The sequence below is a fragment of the Panthera onca genome, chromosome F1, assembly GCF_046562875.1.
Source record: "Panthera onca isolate mPanOnc1 chromosome F1, mPanOnc1 haplotype 2, whole genome shotgun sequence".
Classification (NCBI taxonomy): domain Eukaryota; kingdom Metazoa; phylum Chordata; class Mammalia; order Carnivora; family Felidae; genus Panthera; species Panthera onca.
This window is the reverse complement of record NC_138355.1, coordinates 69561792-69579259: the sequence shown is the minus strand read 5'-3', so window position 1 is coordinate 69579259 and position 17468 is coordinate 69561792. Positions and strand designations below refer to the sequence as shown.

Below are 17468 nucleotides of genomic sequence, written 5' to 3'. Positions count from 1 at the left end.
GTCAGAGAGAATGACCCCTGGCCTGCTCCGTCCAAGAAGCCAAAGTGTTCAGGTGTCCTGCCTTCCCAGGAACTGAATGAGGGGACATCTAAGCTGGGGCTGCACTATCTACCGTGGGCCAAGATTCGGGGCACGGGCTGTATACCTCCTGGCTTTGGAGAAGGGCAAATACTCCTGAGTCAGGGTGATCCAATATGTAGGCCGCACTCAGAACCCCTGTCCCACGGCCCCTCAGGCCTCCTTTCCACAGCAAGGACACTAGAACTCAGCCTTGCAGCCCCTTTGAGACCCCTACTTCTTTCAGGCATCAGGGGTAGCTGAGGACTTGATTGCAAGCTCCTGACCGTGCTCCCAGGGGCCTGCCGAGAGCCTCCCTCTGACCGTGCTCCCAGGGGCTCACCAAGAGCCAGCACCTGCTCATCTTTGGAAGTCGAGCACAGGCAGGGTTTTCCTGAAGCCCTCTTTGCTTCAGCTTTCTAGCCCTTCCTTATGCCCCTCCACGTCCAGATGGCCAGTACTTCCGGGACAGGTGACATCCAACACTGTGCAGGTTAGGGGTGCGGGCGGGAAAGCTTGACCCCACTGCCGCCGTCCAGGCCCGTGCAAGCGCCGGTGTGGCTGTGTGCCCTGTGTAGGTGTGTGGGTCTCCCCTGGAGCCCCTGTGTGCCCCCCCCCCCCCCCCCCCCCCCCCCCCCCCCCCCCCCCGCCTTCTAGTCAGCGGGAGGCCGGTCAGAGACCAGGAACCCAGAGAACAACCTCCCAACCTCCGGGGGTTCCATTCTCCGTAAACTGTGGTTCCACCAGCAACCATTAGGGGTCACTGTTGCATCAGCTACCATTGACAGGCAGGGGCAGGGGAGGGGTCCAGCGGGACAGGTGGTCCCGGCTGCCCACACTGTCCCTGCCAGCGGAGTGTAAGTGAGCTGTAACTGCTATGACGGAGATAGTCTCACACAGACTCGTGTCTACTCCACTCAGGCCTTAAGGAGCTGTGGTTTGCAGGGCACGAGGGCACCAAGCAAGCTCAGAAGCGCAAACGTCCCCAGACTCTGGGTCCGTGGCAGCGCGTGGCAGCGCGGGAGCCATGGCCCCGAGCCCAGGGTGCGGGAGACGCTGGTACAGGATGCTAAAATGTCCTGAGCCGTGACCAGCCCCCTCTGCCTCCATCGTCTTCACCAAGGCTTTAAGTCGTTTATCTTCAGCTCTTCCTGGCATAAGAGCCTGGAAATGGACTCCCCTGTGCTCCTTCAACACGCCTGCAGGGCATCTCTGCTTGTGGGTAATCTAAGGGAGCCAGACACACAGACTCTGCTCGCGGTCCCTGCCCTGGCTGGGGGGCGGGGGGGGGGGGGGCGTCCAGCACGGACCGGTCATCAGGGCCCCTCCCCCACCCCTGCATCTGTCCTCCGATGCCCGGGAGACGTCTGCCCGGTGGAAGCAGCGAGGGACGACCTAAAGATGAGGTGTGGGGGACGGTTGGTGAGGCTGGGAGCCCAGAGACAAAGCTTCCTTGCCAGGCTCAGCCACCTCTGGCTGCCCGAGCGGCGGACACGGCCATGACAACCCGGGCTGTTAGGTCCTCGTGGAGGTGGTGTTTGACAGCCCAGTATTTATCCTGTATCGCGGCCTCAGGGTCACCGTGTCAAGTCCCCAAGAAGGGAAGGAGGAAGTTCAGCCAGTGTTAAGACCACATAGATGGAGAGATAATGGGCTCTCCGGGGACCAGGGCACAAACAGACCTCAGCATTTATTGTGCCTCCTTCAGTCTTCCCCTGAGAGGCCGGGGGTGGGGGGGCAGGAGTGAGGGCAGGGAGGAAGCAAGGCTCGAAGGATCAAAGCCTTAATCATCCTAGGGCAGGGGGGAGGTTGAAGGGAAGGGGCTGGGAGAAGGGGTGAATCTGCACCAAGGGATGCCCCTGGGGAAGAGGGCGGAGGAGCACCAAACTTGGGGGGTCCTGGGTGTGGCGAAGCAGGGGAGGAAGTGAGGGCAGTCTACAGGCTAGGAACCTGCTCACCCAGGTCTCTGGGTTCTCCCCACGCCCTCTGGTGTGTGGGGATGAGGGGAGGAGGGGGAACGTGGGGCTGAGAAGGGCATTCGTACGGACATCCCATCCCCCACCTCCACACGTGGACAGAGAGGGTTCCCGGCCTCATGCGGGTGCTCCTCTGGTTTTGAGTGTGTTGATGGTCCCAGAAGTCCACAGGACACCCAAAGCTGAGGCTGGGCGTCTCTGGACCCCACCTTCTGGGTGGGTGGGCCCCTCTCCCCAGGCTGGACTTCTTGTCCACTCTTCCTGCCGTGACCTTGCTGAGCTTCTCGTGGAGAAACTCAGACTCCTACGGGGAGTCTGCTCTGCCCCCTCTGCCCCCACCCAATCCTCCCTCTCCTGCTCCCTGGCCCAGCCTGGGCCGCCCCCATGACCCTTCTGAGCATGGGGTGGGGTGTGAATGTGTGCACACCTCAGGGCCTCAAAGGTCAGGACCCTTCCTCTCTGCCCGTGGGAGGCCCGTCACCCAGAGAATAGGGTGGCCTCAGTGCCCCGGGCCCCCATTTTGGGGGCTGCAGTCTGAGGGAGCCCCTTCTGGAGTCGGTGGGGAGTCGGGCTCGGCCACGGGCAGTGGGGACACCCGGGCGCCCCGGCAGTCTGGGCTGTAGTAGAAGGAAAAGAGGCGGAAGGAGGGCCGCAGCTCCCCCCGAATGCTGTCCAGGATGTGGGTGAAGGTGGGCCGCAGGCGTGGGTTCTGCTGCCAGCAGCGGCTCATCAGCTCCTGCCTGGGGAGGGGGGCAGCGTGAGAGGGCCAGCTGGTGCAAGGGGGGCGTGGGGGACTACAACAGGAGGGCCACAGGGGCGGAAATGGGGTCGTAGTGGGGACTCAGAATGGGAAGGCTCAGAGCGGGGCACCGGTGGACATTCAGCATCAGAGGAGGCGGGGCCACCGTCGTGGGGGCGGGGCAGGGCAGATGGCGGGCAGGGGGCACTCACAGCCGAAGGGGACAGCTCTCCAGCTCCTCCAGCACCCCACCATCCATGACAAACTTGAGCACCTGCTCGTTGGACAGGCCCTGGTAGGGCTGTTCAGCCAGAGTCGCGATCTCCCAGAGCACCACACCGAAGGACCTGGAGGGCACGCACGAGGGCCTGAGCCCAGCACCTTGCACGCGGCGCAGCGCACCCGGGCCCCTCCCCAGCCCCCCCTGCACACCCCCTGAGCCCTCTGGTCCAGCCAGGCCCCACCAGACGTCCGAGTGGGTGGTGAAGATTCCGTCTTTGAGGGACTCGGGGGCCATCCAGCGCACGGGCAGCAGCCCCTTCCCACCCTTGCGGTAATAGTCTGTCTCATACACGTCTCGGGTCATCCCGAAGTCTGCAAAGTGAGGGTGGACAGGTGTGGGGCCGCGGAAGGCCACACCGGCCCCGGCCCTCTCCCCCTGCGCAGCCCCCAAGAATCCTGGAATGCGGCGGCTCAAAGGACCTCAGAGATCATCCCACCGCAACCACCCCCTGGCCTTGGACGAGAAGCCTGAGATCCAGTGTGGGGGGAGTGGCTGTTAGGGGCAGAGCTGGGGGCCAGGCCTGGATCTCCTAGTCTAGCTCAGGGAGGGTCACTCTACTCCTCAGGCTGCCCCTACCCGCTGCACCCTGCCTACCCCCGATTTTGACGGTGAAGTCCTGGGACACCATGCAGTTTCTGGCCGCCAGGTCTCGGTGCACGAACTTGTTGGCGGCAAGGTAGGCCATGCCATCTGCAATCTCACCAGCCATCTGGATCATGTCTCCCAGTGCTGGCCGCGGGAGCCCAGGGTTGTTCTAGAGCCAAGACAGGGGGCTGGTGAAGAAGGAGCCCGGAGGTTGGACTCCTGCCCAAGGATTCCCCCACAACTGTGCCCAAGTCAATTCTAACTCTCCAGCCCCTTGGCCCAGGGTCTTTCTGGTCCCCACCTCTGCCTCAGGCCGCAAAGACCGAAGATGGCTCTTGAGGTCCCCACGGGTCATTAACTCCATGATGACCAGAGTTGGCTGGCCCTGAGACACCACGCCCAGGAGACGTACCTGGGACGGACAAAGAGCCTGGTTGCAGGTCCCCTCTCCTTGACCCACCTGGCCAAAGTACTGACCTGCTGTGACCACAACCTGACCCAGACACCAACCCTGACCTTAAACCCAACCATGACCACAGCCCTAATCCTGATCTAACAATGACCTTGACTCTAACCCATGAACTTGATCATAACTATCATTCCAATCTTCACGATTCACCCAACTCTGACCTTGGTCCCAATCATGATCCTAATGACACGGAGTATTGACCCCCAACCATGACTGATCCCAGCCCCAGCCATGATTCTGTCATGGTCTTACCATGATCCGGTTTTGAGTCCAGCCCTAACCATGACCTTTACCTCAATTAGGATCTTCGCCACAGTCCCAACCCCGACCTTAATGGTGCCCTGACCTCATCCTTGACCCTCCCTATCCGTCTTACCATACGACTTTCAGCCTAATTATGACCCTACCCCGGCATTGTCCCTGATCCTCCCTTACCACGTGGTGACACTTGAATGCCTTCATGACAGAGGCTTCCTTGAGGAACTCAATGCGTTCTCGTGGGCTGGCCAGCTCGTTCACCGTCTTCAGGGCCACGGGTGTGGACTCCTCTCCAGCCTCAAGTCCTTGTGCCAGTCCCTCGTATACCATCCCAAAGGAGCCCTGGCCCAGTTCCCGGATTATGGAGATCTGCTCCCGAGGCACCTCCCATTCATCAGGGATGTACACTGAGGGGAGGCGGGGGTCACGAGGCAAGAACACTGCTCTCTGCCACACCCCCGCCCACCTCTCTCCTCTCTGAAAGGGCTCGGGTCCCAAGGCTGCTTTCTCTAAGAAGGTCTCCTGGAAGTGTGGCTGTCCTCCCTCCTGTCTCCCTTTCCCACACACCTGTCCACCCACTCCCAGACCTACTGTCAGAGGCGCTGAAGTACTCCGGATTCACGGAGGCATACAGGGTGCTGTTTCTGCAAAGGGAGGTGAGGGGGTCAGGCTGGAAGTGTCCCCAGGAAGGAAGCAGCAATGTCAGAGGACAAAGAGGAGGGAAGCTACTGACCACACCCCCATCCCTGATCAAGGGTGACCTTGGGGATCCCTACGCACTTTCCAAGTCCCGGCATCTGGGCTGTGACAGGCTGGGAATAGGGAGTGCCCTCAGGGGATGAGTTAGGGCTCTAGGGCGTCCTCTACTGTCTCCTCTATCATCCGCTGACTGCACACTGACTTTGTGATGAGGGCTCAGGGAGAGAAGGGGGATGGGAAATGGTAGGACTGGTCATCATCACCTCTTCCTGCCGTAGAAGAAACCGAGGGCAGCGAGAATGACAAGCAGCATGAGCCCCACAGGGGTGACAGTGAGAAGGACGTGCAGCCCCCCGGAGTCTTCCTCCTCTGGTGGTCAGAGGGCAGCAGACGGTAGGGTCAAAGATGGAGAAGTCAGAGCACAGGGGACGCTTCTCCTTTCACGATGGGCAACAGGAGCAGGGGGAGGAATGCGAATGCGGTGGAGTGGCTGTGACTTCCGCAACCGGAGATGTGGCAGGGGCGGGGGGCGGGGGACCCCTGCGGGGCTGCTGGGAGTACAGTCTGGGGCAGAGGCTATGCCAACCTGGGCCAGGGATGTAGAAAGCGATACTCTCTGTCCAGGATCCGTTGCCAGCCAGTGAGGTTGCCCGAACTCTGGCAGAGTAGTTTCCAGGGGGCAGAAGGGCCAGGTGGACCCCCCCAGACTTGGCATACCGCAGGCGGGACACACACAGCACTGTGGCCTCCTGAGGACAACACAGAACAGCTGTCTGGGAAGAGGATGGAGGCAAAAACTGGGGCCGGGTGGGGGGTCCCCTGGGGTACCTACCTCTCCCAAGCGGCGGTACTTGATTTCGTACTTGAGGATGAGTCCGTTGGGGTCCGGGGGTTCAAGCCAGCGCAGGAGGACACTGCTTTTGCCGGCTGCCTCCCAGGCCACCTTCCCTGGGATACCATCGGCTTCTCCTGTGGGAGAGGGCAGCAGGCAGTCCGGCCCCGGCCCCAAGTACTTCCTTTCACCTTCACGTTCAAACTCAAGGGGGCCACCCTGGGAGGTTTCAGGAAGCTCTAGGATATGCGGACTTGGGGACTAGGAAGGGTGAGCAGGCAGAGACCCTGGTTACCGGGAGGTCGAACTCGCTAGTTGGCGCACTAATTGGGTAGAGTCCTTGGGGTCGGTGTGGGGGGTGGGTAGAGGTGTCGGGGGTCACCTACTGTGGGGCATGGTGCGCGCAAAGACGAAGGTGGCGGCGCTGCAGCCCACGGTGTGCGCCGCGTGGTTGCAGGCGTGGATGTCGATCCGATATTCCGTGAAGTGGCGAAGGCCACTCAGCACTGCGCGCTCCCGGGGCACTTTGTCCTCCTGGATCTCGAAATCCGAGTTGTTCCCCCCAAGCCGGAGGGCCCCGGCTGCCCGGCGGTGCCTCCCTGAGTCTCTGGGGAGTGCGCGAGTCAGAACCACGGCGGCGGCCCGGGACCCCCGCCCCTCAGTCCCGCCCCGCTCACCTGTGAGGGCTCTTATTGATGGACGTCACCTTCCAGGGGGATCTGGGGAGACCAGGGAGGGCGGGGTCGGCACGGGGTCAGCCCCGCCCGCAGAGCGGCCCCACCCAGGCCCCTCCCCCTCCAGCTAGACCCGCCCCCGCGGCCCCGCCCACACCCCCATCCAGCCAGACCCGCCCCCTCCGTGGCCCCGCCCCCACACCTCCAGCCAGACCCACCCCCACGGCCCCGCCCACACTCCTCCAGCCACACCCGCCCCTCCGCGGCCCCGCCCACACCCCTCCAGCCACACCCGCCCCACCGCGGCCCCGCCCACACCCCTCCAGCCACACCCGCCCCTCCGCGGCCCCGCCCACACCCCTCCAGCCACACCCGCCCCTCCGCGGCCTGGCCCTTCAGGCCCTCGGGGGGGGGGGGGGGGGCGCGTCTCGCCGCACTTGGGGATTGTGATGGCGTTGTGCAGAAAGTTTTCGAACTTCTTCTGGAACGAGGCCTCTTGCGCCTCCAGCGGCGGCAGGACCTGCCCCGGAGGTGGGTGCTGGCAAGGGCAGCAGCCGGGCTCCGCCTCCGCTTGGAGTTCCGCGTCCTCGCGGTCGAATCGCGGGTCGCTGTTGCTGGTGGGCAGCCGCAAGCCTGGCGCGACGCAGGGAAAGGCAGTTAGACGCACGGCGCCCCGGCCCGCGTCCCAACCCCTCCGGCCCGCGCCGCTGCCCTGCGCACCGCGGTGGCAGTAGTCGTTCAGGTAGAGGTCGCCGTCCTCCGCCAGACGCTGCCACAGCACCAGGTAGTAGGTGATGTTCCCGTTGCGCTGAGTCGGTGGCTTCCAGCGCACCAGCAGGTGGGACGAGGAATTGGACGTGGAGATGACATCCTGGGGCACCGTGGGCGCTGGGGACGTAAGTAGGGTACAGCTGAGGGGCCGCGGATCCCCCTTTCAAACACTGTCTGGTAAGGGGCCCCTCTCTGGGGTCCAAGCCCCTCTCTTTCTCCCAAGGAATCAGTGACCCGCAAACTCCCTTTCCTGGCACTCAGAATCTAGGGCCCCCCATTCCTCGAAGGCCTTTGAACTGGCTCAAATGTTCCCCCTGCGCTCTCTCCCACCCACAGCCTCCCTAGGACCCAGACGGATGCCCCCTATTCTTTCTAGGACTCTAACATCTGGCTTCCCAGTCTCTAGGGGCCAGGTGTTCAGTGACCCAGCTTCTCTATGTCTGGTGCCTGGGTTCCCTCATTCTCCTTCCGACCCAGGCACCTAGCTCCCACCCCCTTGGAAGTCCAGCCTACCCGCAGGCAGGGTTCGGAGGTAGACGATGGGGCTCTGGGCTCCTTGGTGGGGGCTGTCCTCAGCAGTGGTCAGTGTGATGGCCCGCACAAACACTGCGTACTGGGTCCAGGGCTTGAGGGGGGCTAGAGTCACCCCTGGCTCCTGGGTGCGGCTTAAGGGCAGCTCCACATCCAGCAGGTTCCAGCTCTGGGTCCCACAGGCATCTGGACCTATGTGCTCCGTGGCGTTCTGGAAGGGGCTGAACATCCCGACCCCTGGAACTGAGGGGTGGCTCAGCCCCACCCCAGTTTTTAGCACCCCCTCCTCTCTGAACCACCTGAAGACTGTCGTTACCATTCTTCCAGTAGGCGTGAAGGCACCCTGCTCTTTGGGGGCACTCACTGAGTGGGTCTGATCAGAGCTGGAATTGGGCCAGGAGTCACAGCCTGTCTCTGAGTGAGCACAGCCACAGCCATGCTGCAAGGCAGTGATGGTAGGGGAGCTTCGTGAAGGACTTCTAAGATTCTCTATCTTTTGAGCCCAGAGGCAGCTGGGTACAGTTGTGTAGATTGTGAACTGCACAAGCCAGGCAGGGTGTGCCAGGTACATTGCAGCCCATATTAGTGCTCCCCAAAGTGTGGTCTATGGATCAGAAGATTCGGCATTATCTGGGAGCCTGTTAGAAATGCAGATTCATGGGCCCTACCCAGGACTAAGTGAATCAGAACTTGTGTGTGTGTTGGGGGGGGGGGCAGGGCCCAGGAATCTGTATTTACCAGTCTTCAGCTCCCCATGCTAGAGACCTTCACCTACCGCTGAGACAGGCCACCCACCATTGACTCCCCACCCCCTTCCCCCAGCCAGGTCCTGTGCTAGTGGGAAGGTTAAGGCCTCTCGATTTTAGTTCCCAAGAATGACTTCCAAGCGAGGTGGTTCCCATCCTCTGTCTCCCTCCCATAGACGGGGAGTTCTCCTCACTGCTGCCCTCCCAGACTGCCCTCCCAGACCCACCCCTCTCTTCTAAGAATTTTAGTTTTGATTCCTAGCCATGCTTTTGGAGAAATCCTTCCTGTGGTCTAACCACTGGCCCTCCTGCGCTGGTCAGTACACTCTCTCGGAGGAAAAGAGCAGCCTGTCCTTGGCTGTCCCTGCTCCCTCCCTTCCTCCGGCTTTAATGAAATGCTGGCAAAGCTACGCATAAAACTGGCCAAATTAGTGGGTACTCCCCAAACCGCTGCTGGGGCAGGAGCATGTGGTCAGTACAGAACATTAGCATAGTGAATTGAAGTTTAATTATCCAAGCCTTCTCAGCGGGGCTCCTGTCCTAGCCTCTCGGAAGTCCTGACTGTCCTCTCCAGTTCACTGGTGAGGCGAAACTGAGGCACGGAGGGATGAATAAAGTGAGGGGAGAGCCAGACGTGGGCACTGCAAGCGAGTGCGACGTGGGGGTCTTGGCCCCTGGGTTCTCTACAGCACCCCCCGGAAAGCGCTCTGCCCTCACCTGACCGCTTTCGCGAAGGAATCGGCCGCGTCCGGGCCTGGCCCCGCCCCGCGGTGGCTCTGGCCCCGCCCACTCCAGCGCGGGCCCCGCCCCTCGCCCTGGCCCCGCCCCCGGCACTCACGACTCCTTGTAGTACACGATGAAGCTGAGCAGGTCCCGAGCCTCCAGCGGCTCGTAGCGCTCCCAGCGCAGCAGGATGCTGTCCGCCTGCGTCACGTTGGACACGAAGCGCAGGGTGCGAGTCTGGCCTGGGCGGGGCGGGGGGCCAACACCTGCTCTCAGCCGCGTTCGGCTCTGCCTGAGCCACCTAATTCTGAGCCCCCACCCTGACCCCGCGGCACCCCTTCCCCCCACGCGGCCTCCGAAGCGGACGTAACTAAGGGTCCCGGTCAAGCGCCCCCTGCCTCCCGGGTGCGTGTCTGGTGTGTTTCAGCGCGCGCGCGCCTGGGCTTTGCGCGGGTCGTGTCTCCCCGGGGTCGGGGTGTCGGGCCTCACAGGCAGCGCGGTCTCCGTTGGTGCGGGGGTTGATCTCGGCCTTGTTTTGGCGTCCCCGCGTGCCGGTCACCTCCTCCAATCGGTAGATGTGCTCCAAGCAGAGGCGCGGGTTGAAGGCGAAGTAAATCTTGCCCACGGGAATGGCGAGCCCCGCAGCCACCCAGGACCCCAGCTGCTGTAGGTTCTGGTTGTCCAGCACGTACAGAGTGTAGTTCCTGGGGGAGGCCAGGGGACCTTGCTCTGCACGAGAGGTGGGGGCAAGGGGGGGAGGGGGGGTGCCTTATGGGTTCCTCCTGGAGGGGCTGTCCGTGCCGGGGGGCACAGGGAAGAAGGGGCACTCAGTCTGGGGCTCTGCCTCTCCAGCTGCAGTGGGGGTATCCCCGAGGGTCCGTGGCTGTTCCAGGGAGACATGAAAAACCGCTTGGTGGGACGGTAATTTAAAACATTCTCTGTACGTTGACAAATCCTGGCTACCTTACAGGTAGGCCTTGACTGGTTGGTGGTGGGGATGGGTTCAAACCGAGGCAGTCTTGCTCTGCAGTTGAGAGCATCGGATAACAATATTAGCCAACCTACGTAGAGTCCGGTGTCACTGTAATTTACATAGTACGTACTGTGTTCTAGGCACTGTTGTGTTTCATACATAACAATGTAAGTCGTATTCACAACAGCCCTAAGAAATAAGTAGTGTTCTATCAACCCCATTTTACAGAGAAGAAAAATTGAGGCCCAGGGAAGTTAAGTAACCTACCCGGTGTCACGCAGATAGTACGAGGCAGAGCTGGTTCCGGAGCCCATGCTCTTTGCTGCTGCTTTGGGAGTGTTAGGGACAAGGAGGTGTGACAGAGGGATCAGGTCAGAGGCTGTTTCTGACCCCTTACCCGTCCACCATGGCGTCTCCCCGGATTAGTTTGAGGTTCTTGAAAAAGCCCAGGGACACGAGGGCGAAGGAGTGCTTGATTTTGAGGAAGCCGGTGATGGTCTCTATCAGCCCTAGGCTGTGCTGCAGCTCCAGCTCTAGGTTGTCTGCAACCGGGGAAGACAGGGCCAGAGCAGGACGGGAGGTGACAGGTCTGCATGGGGTGGGGGAGCAGGGTGCGTTGCTGGATGGGGGTGCAAGGAGGGGGCCCCTCAGGACCGGGACCCCGGGGTGGTGGACAGTGGTGCCTTAGCTGGGTCCCTGTAAGGGGGGGCACGGCCGGGAGGGGAGGTGTGGCCTGGGGAAGGTACTAACAGCCCTGGCGAAGATTGACGATGAGGCTCCCCTCCACGTGGGTGCAGCCCACCAGATCCTGTGCGGCCTGGATGGAGTCGATGGTCTTGGTGCCCACCTTGCACTCTTTGGGGCACAGCCCCTCACACTTGCGGCAGAATATGCTGGCAGGGGCAAGTGGAGGGTGCGGAATGAGCCCTGGGCCAGCGTGGACCTCCTCACCCATCCAAGAGAGCCCCCCACCCCCTACACTCACCTGCTACCATTGCGCGTGAAGCCCGGAGGGCACTGGGCCAGGCAGCGGCCCTGGTGGATGCCGAAGGTGGAGGCGCGGCCGGGCACAGAGCGCAGGCGGGCGCAGTGCTCTGCCGTGACGCAGCGCCAGGACTCGTGCTGGTAGGTGCCTGGGGGGCAGGCCCGGTGGCAGGCACCCTGGAAGTAGAGGTGGCGACAAGCGACGCAGGCACGGGGGTCTTCCGGCCGGCTGCAGCCCCCCAGGCATTCGACGTGGCAGCACTCACCCCCAGCGGTGCAGGCCAGCCCATGGGGACAGGGACACACTGCGGGCAGAGGGCCGTGTCAGGCCTGGCCCCTGGCCCCTGGGTTCCGGTGCCACCCCTCCCCCTGGGATAACACTCTTAGTCTGCACCCAAATTCCTCCCATTCAGATGGCACAGGGTTGCTGGCTCTCTTTTCCTCAGGTGGGTTCTGAGGACAAGGACCACGGTCCCCCTGTGTGGCTCCCCACCTCCCACAGCCTGGCCAGGGACGTCAGAACTCAGGGCAGAGCCGTGACCTCGTCCACCACGGCTGCTTCTGCCCTGCCTGCTGTCCTGTCTGGGCCTGGTGCTCAGATCATCACTGGGCCTGGTGCCAGGGGGAGCCTGCCAGCTTCTCCCGGGCACCGAGGCCCGGGGCCAGGGGGCCTGGGAGTGTGTGCGAGGTGGGGCCGCCGCTGGCCATTTCGCCCGTGCCCTGCCCACACCTCCTCCCCCCTCCCCAGCTCTCTGCCCTGGGCAGGAGGCGGCTCCAAGCAGCAGCGGGTGGGTTTGGGGCTGGGGGCCCAAGGCTTGTGAACCGTGCGTGGTGGCAGCTCGCTGTCTGTGGCAGCGGGGTGTGCGGGGGTCAGCCAGGGCGTGTTGACACTGTACACGAGAGAGGATGTGAAGCAGCCGTGTTTACAGCCAACACGGAGGCACCGGGGAGCTGGGGCCCGGCAGATACAGCGGGGGTCTGGTTACTCTTCTGCCCCGAAGCAGAGGCTTTGGGGTGAGGGAGCTGACCTCCCTGTGGCTGGGGACCCCAGATCTGCTCCGAGCCTCTGAACGGTCCTCCTTTTCTCCCCCGTGAACTCCGCCTCCTCCCCCCATCATCCCTCCTTATTTCACTTCCCTGCTTCGCTCCACTCCCTTCCCTCCTTCCGTTTTCTCTCCGTGCACCTGACTTGCTAGACTGGATCCCACCTGACAGCCTGCCTTGTGCCTCCCGCCCGTGCTGCAGCCACTTTTATCGGGACAGAGAACACCCGCCATGACCCAGGCACTGCTCTAACTAAGAATTATGGAATAGCTCACGTAAGCCACCTCGGTTACCTAACTGTTCCGAGCCTCAGTTTCCTCATCTGCAAACTGGGAATAACAAAGATGGCCTGCCTCACAGGACGGGTGAGAATGAAGGGGGTCCGTGCCGGCCGAGCGAGGACGCCACCGGCCCGCCTGCCCCCACCCTTCCGGTGTCGTTCCCCCCCCCCCCCCGCCAGCCGCCCCGTCGTGTCCTGGGCCGGCGCCCACCTCGCTGGCAGTGGCTGGAGGTCCAGCATCTGTAGTCGGTGTGCCCGCCGAAGGTGGTCCTGGCGCAGGGCTCGCCGCTGGCGCCCAGCACGCCGGGACACACGTCGGCGCACTCCTCGCCCAGCTTGTTGCCCACGATGTGGTTGGCCCCGGGGGCCGGCTGCAGCAGGCCCCAGTCAATGGTGGACAGGTGGCAGAGCTCCTGGTTCTTCTCGACGCGCACGGCCCCCCGCAGCACGGCCCCCAGCGCCGGCAGCCCCACGTCCCGCAGGTGCGGCATCTCGTAGACGACCAGCGCATAGCCCAGGAAGAGGCGGGCCCCGCGGACCACCGCCAGGTTGGGGAAGAGGTCTCGCAGGCTCTCCAGGCCGTAGACACGGAAGAGGAGCAGGTAGTCCGTGACCTGCGTGAGGCGCGGGAAGCTGAGGCCGCGGAAGTCCTCGCCGGTGGCCGTGAACATGAGCAGGATCTGCAGGTGGCCCTCCACCACGCTGCAGTTCTCCAGCCGGCGCAGCTCCGCCACCTCCGAGCGGATATCCAGGCTGGGGCACACTGCGGGCACAGGCGGCACGCGGCCGTCAGTGCGGCGTGGGCTGGGCTCCCCGTCGCGCCCTGGGGGACCCTCTGGGAGCGGGACACGGCGTGGGAGCAGGGCTCCGCCGTGGCGGTGGGGCGGCCTCCTCCCTGGGCCTCACAGGCCTCATGGCGGCTTGAAGGACGGGCACCCGACGGGTCAGCGTGGGCCAGAGTGAGCTCCTCCCTCCCCAACCTGCTTCGTTCCTGCGGTGACGGTGACGGTGAAGAGTCCTTCCCTCCACGCCCCCTCCCCCCACGCCCCCACCCCCAGAGCCTGTGGGCTCCACCTGTAAATGACAGCACATCCAATGCTCAGTCACCGCCTCCGCTGCTGGCACCGTGCCCTTCTCCTGGATTGACAGCAGTGGCCTCCCAGATGGCCCCCCACCTCCGCCCGCGTCCCCTCCCGGTCTCTTCACTTTATAGCCAAAGGGATCGTCTCAAAACAACTGGGGTGACCTTCCTGCGCAGCTCACAACCCCCTGGCGGCCCGCATCTGATTAAAAGCTCAAGTCCTTACGGGGCTTGCAAGGCCTCTGCAGCCTCTCTGACTTCAACCCCTTTGCCTCTCTTCCTCAGCCGCACTGACTTTGTTTTGCTGGGTTTTCAAACAAGCCAGCCAAGCTTCTGCTCTGAGGTCTTTGCACATTCTGTTCCCTCTGGCTAGAGCGCTGTTCCCTGTATGCGGTCCTTCACCTTCTTTAAGTCTCTGCTCAGATGTCACCTCCTCAATGAGGACTTCTCTGACCATCCCTTTAAACACTCCCTACCCCCCTTCCTACTTAACTTTTCTCCTTACATCTTAACGTTGGCTAATGTCTGAGTTACTTATTTTGTTTACGGTAAGCTCCGGAAGGGCAGGGATCTTTGTGTAGTTCATTGCTGTATCCTTGGTGCCTGGCACAAAACTGGTGCTCAGCAAGTATGTGATGAATGAATGGATTCTGTGACTGGGACGCAAAGCCTCACACCTCCTGCTTCCCTCCCAGGCCTAAGGGAGCCGGATGTCTGGTCCCCGCACTGGTTTACTCTCGAAGGGACGTCCGTGGCTCCCCACTGCCGAAAGTTCAAGTGAAAATTCCTCGGCCTGATATCCAGGGGGCTGATAAACGGGTCCTCGCTAATGTCTCCAAGCCTCAGGAGGGTTCCCGGGCCTGGCCACACACTCAGCTCTTGTCCTGCGAACCTCAGGTCGAGCCCGTCCGTCCCCGATCCTCTGACCTGAATTAGTCACTTCCCCCTTCGGGCTGGCCAGTTCTGGCTCTAGCACCCACCGGAACACCTGGGGCCTCACCCCACAACTGTTGTCCACATTTTTGTCACCCCTCCAAGGACGGGATCTCCCGAGGGTGGCCCTTGTTAGTCGGCACCGAGACCGCGGTGCTCCGCTCAGGGCTGCGTCCACCGGGCACTCAGGGGCCATGGTTTGAACTGGTGGACATCTGGTTCCCAGATCCACTCCTCCCCCGGGGACCGGGCTGTGCCTGGCTTCTTCAGACCCACTTTCCTTCCTCTCCCCAAGGCACCTGAGACGGGCCCCCTGACTGGGCTGGATGCCTGGCCCATGCACTCTCATTTGCTCCAGAGGATACCTTCCAGGCTGGAGGATTCGAGTCTATTCTTCGGCTCGCCAGTCATGTCCTGCTAGGCTCTCTGGATCCTGCTCCCCACTTCCTGCCTGGCTCTCGGCAGCACCGCACCCCCACACAGACCCCCGCGCCCCCACACAGACCCAGGCCCAGCTCCTGGTAGCGGGCAGGCAAGGTTGGCTCCCTGAGGCTTGCATCACACCTTCTCCCTGTTGTCATTAATGGTCCCTGTGCTTGGCTCTGCACAGCTGCTGTGTGTGTGTGTGTGTGTGTGTGTGTGTGTACATTCACATGCACAAAAAGAGGGAGAGAATGAGAAAACACTTCTAGCCCCTCCAGGCAAAGGCCAATCAGGCTCTCCAAGGCGCCCACATGCCACTTCTCATCATGCCCCGGCCTCTCTAGGGCTCCCCTGATGGGAGTCATTTGGAAAAACAAATCTACGACCTTCACAGATTAACCCCTGCCTGCCTGCCCTCAGGACCTGGCCCTGCGCAGAGCTGTGCTGGGAAGAGGACATCTGGGTCCCCTGATCAAACAACCAAACACCACGCCCCACCCCCTCCCAGGGACGTGCTCCCTTCCTGACAACCGGGCTCACGGCTGGCATCTGTGTGCCCTGTCCTGGCCCCGCAGTGGGGGAGGGGCTGTCCCTCGCCTGCAGTGCCTTCCCCACCAGCACTCTTCAGGGGACCCCCGACCCCAACCCTTTGCAACTCCCCTCTGTCTCTGTAGGAAAGGGAGACTCTGACCTCCTCCTGTAAGCCTCCCATCTGAGGGCACCACGGGGCCCCTCGGGGGGGGGGGGGCACGGAGCAGTGGACCCGCCACCCCCAGCTGCCTCGGTCTGGAAGGGAACGGTGGGACTGGGGAAGGGCACGCTCTTAATCCTTCCCGCTTTTGAATCTCGCACATTCAGTGTCTTTTCCTCCCCTGCTAGGCTCCCCACACCCGCATGGGGCCTCTTGGTCTATGCGGTCCTCCCCTCCCCAACTCTGCACATAGGAAGGGTCTGGCCTGGGCCCAGTGGATTGGCCCTAAGTGTGGGGGACATGGGACAAGGCCCTGGGACAAGCGCTCTGGGCCCCCGTCCAGCTTTCCCTCTCAATTCTCTGAACCTCAAGTTTCCTGTCTGCACAATGGATTCATTACTTCATGGTGCCTAGTTCTCAGCTACCCATCCCTCCCTGCACCCGAGAAACGACCCCTGAGACTCTCCTCCTCATGCTGTTCTCTGGGAATGCACGATGGAGAAGATCTCTTCATTTCTCTGTTTCAAGGTCCTTCTCACATCGCAGGGGGCTGAGGGGGAAACACGGTTATGTGGGGGAACTAACTGCTGTTCCTGGTGGGAAGTCCTGAGAGCCGCCCCCCCGTCTTCATGCCGTAGGGAAACAGATGTTTGGCCTCCCAGCTGGCTGGGGGGTGTGGGAGGGGGGAGATGGGGCTCCAGGAGGCAGTGCTGGGGGACTCACCCTCTAGTGTGTCCAGGCCAAATCCCAAGGAGAGATGGATCGCAAGCAGGCATGTGACCCCCGGGCACAGGCTGGGCGCTGCCATCGTCCCAGGCCTGCCTCGTGCCCACTCCTGGCTTCTGCAGCTGGCTCGGGGAGGAGCAGGGCCTGGCAGGACCTAAGGGACACAGACACGCAGGCTTCAGAGGGGAGGGGAGGGTGGGGGCCCACGGGCGCGGGGGTGGGGGGTGGGGGGGAATCTCAGAGGGAAAAAGGGAATGAGAGCCACAGAGACACAAAGACAGTGACAGGCAGCTGGAGACAGACTCGGTCTGAACCCAGAGACCGAATGATGAGGGCAGAGATGCAGAAAGCAGGAGAGGAGGCTCAGAGAGGCCTCCGAGAGGGAGAGTCAGGCAGGGTGCAGAGCAAAAGGCAGTCCGCGAGGCCTGCCAACCCGGAGCCGGCGCGGCGAGGAAGCCCAGGGAGCCCGCCCACGAGAGCGGCGCGGAGTCGCCCGGGAGAAAAGTCCGGAACCCCGCTGGGCGGCTGGGCGCCCGAGCGAGCGTCGGGGGGCCGCACGGGGCCGCGGTATCACCGGGCGCTTCGGGGCCGCGCCCAGCTCCCGCCCTCCGCGCCCCGGGGCGCAACGGATTGGCTTGCTGGGACCTCCGGGCTCTCTCCGCCCTTCCCGCCAAGCCAAAATATTTAGCCTGACAACTGAGGGGGGACAGGTCTGTTGGGGAAATAAGGCCAAATACAGGGGGATGGTAGGAACGAGCTCGCCCATCGCCCCTGCGGACTCACTCACGTGGGGCCGCGTGTGCCGGCTGGAGTTGGGGTGGGGGGCGGGGGTAAGTTCTGCCGCTCTGACACCTGCTGGGCGACTTCTGGCGGCCACGACCCGGCCGGGCGAGCCTGCTGGAACCTGGCGGGAACGCGAACCGTGTGCTGAACATTCAAGCTGTTCGCCTCTCCGAGGCCCTCGCCGCCCCCTGGGGGGCCGCCGCCTCC

General features: G+C 62.8%; 1 protein-coding gene across 2 annotated transcripts; it reads right to left on the bottom strand.

The window, feature by feature from the left end:
- Positions 1-1732: 1732 nt before the first annotated feature.
- INSRR (insulin receptor related receptor) lies at positions 1733-16640 on the bottom strand. 2 transcript variants are annotated; one of them, XM_078441354.2, is made up of 22 exons: positions 16476-16640; positions 12836-13387; positions 11302-11605; positions 11067-11209; positions 10714-10858; positions 9833-10047; positions 9459-9585; positions 7857-8095; positions 7293-7460; positions 7010-7205; positions 6576-6617; positions 6285-6505; positions 5899-6035; positions 5653-5815; positions 5330-5435; positions 4959-5011; positions 4545-4774; positions 3942-4052; positions 3650-3809; positions 3237-3366; positions 2985-3119; positions 1733-2773 (listed from the first exon to the last, which is right to left on the bottom strand). In XM_078441354.2, exons 1-22 carry the CDS (start codon positions 16558-16560, stop codon positions 2533-2535), a joined length of 3903 nt encoding a protein of 1300 aa, XP_078297480.2. In that variant the 5' UTR covers positions 16561-16640; the 3' UTR covers positions 1733-2532. The 2 variants fall into 2 exon arrangements, with proteins under 2 accessions (XP_078297480.2, XP_078297481.2); XM_078441355.2 differs by lacking the exon at positions 3942-4052.
- Positions 16641-17468: the final 828 nt, after the last annotated feature.

Excerpts from the sequence above, each read along its gene's own strand:
- INSRR (XM_078441354.2), bottom strand. The coding sequence starts at position 16,560 with ATGGCAGCGCCCAGCCTGTGCCCGGGGGTCACATGCCTGCTTGCGATC. Across the intron at positions 6,618-7,009 it reads AACGCCATCACAATCCCCAA|ATCCCCCTGGAAGGTGACGT; the intron begins GTGCGGCGAGAC and ends TGGTCTCCCCAG. Across the intron at positions 6,506-6,575 it reads ATCAATAAGAGCCCTCACAG|AGACTCAGGGAGGCACCGCC; the intron begins GTGAGCGGGGCG and ends CGCACTCCCCAG.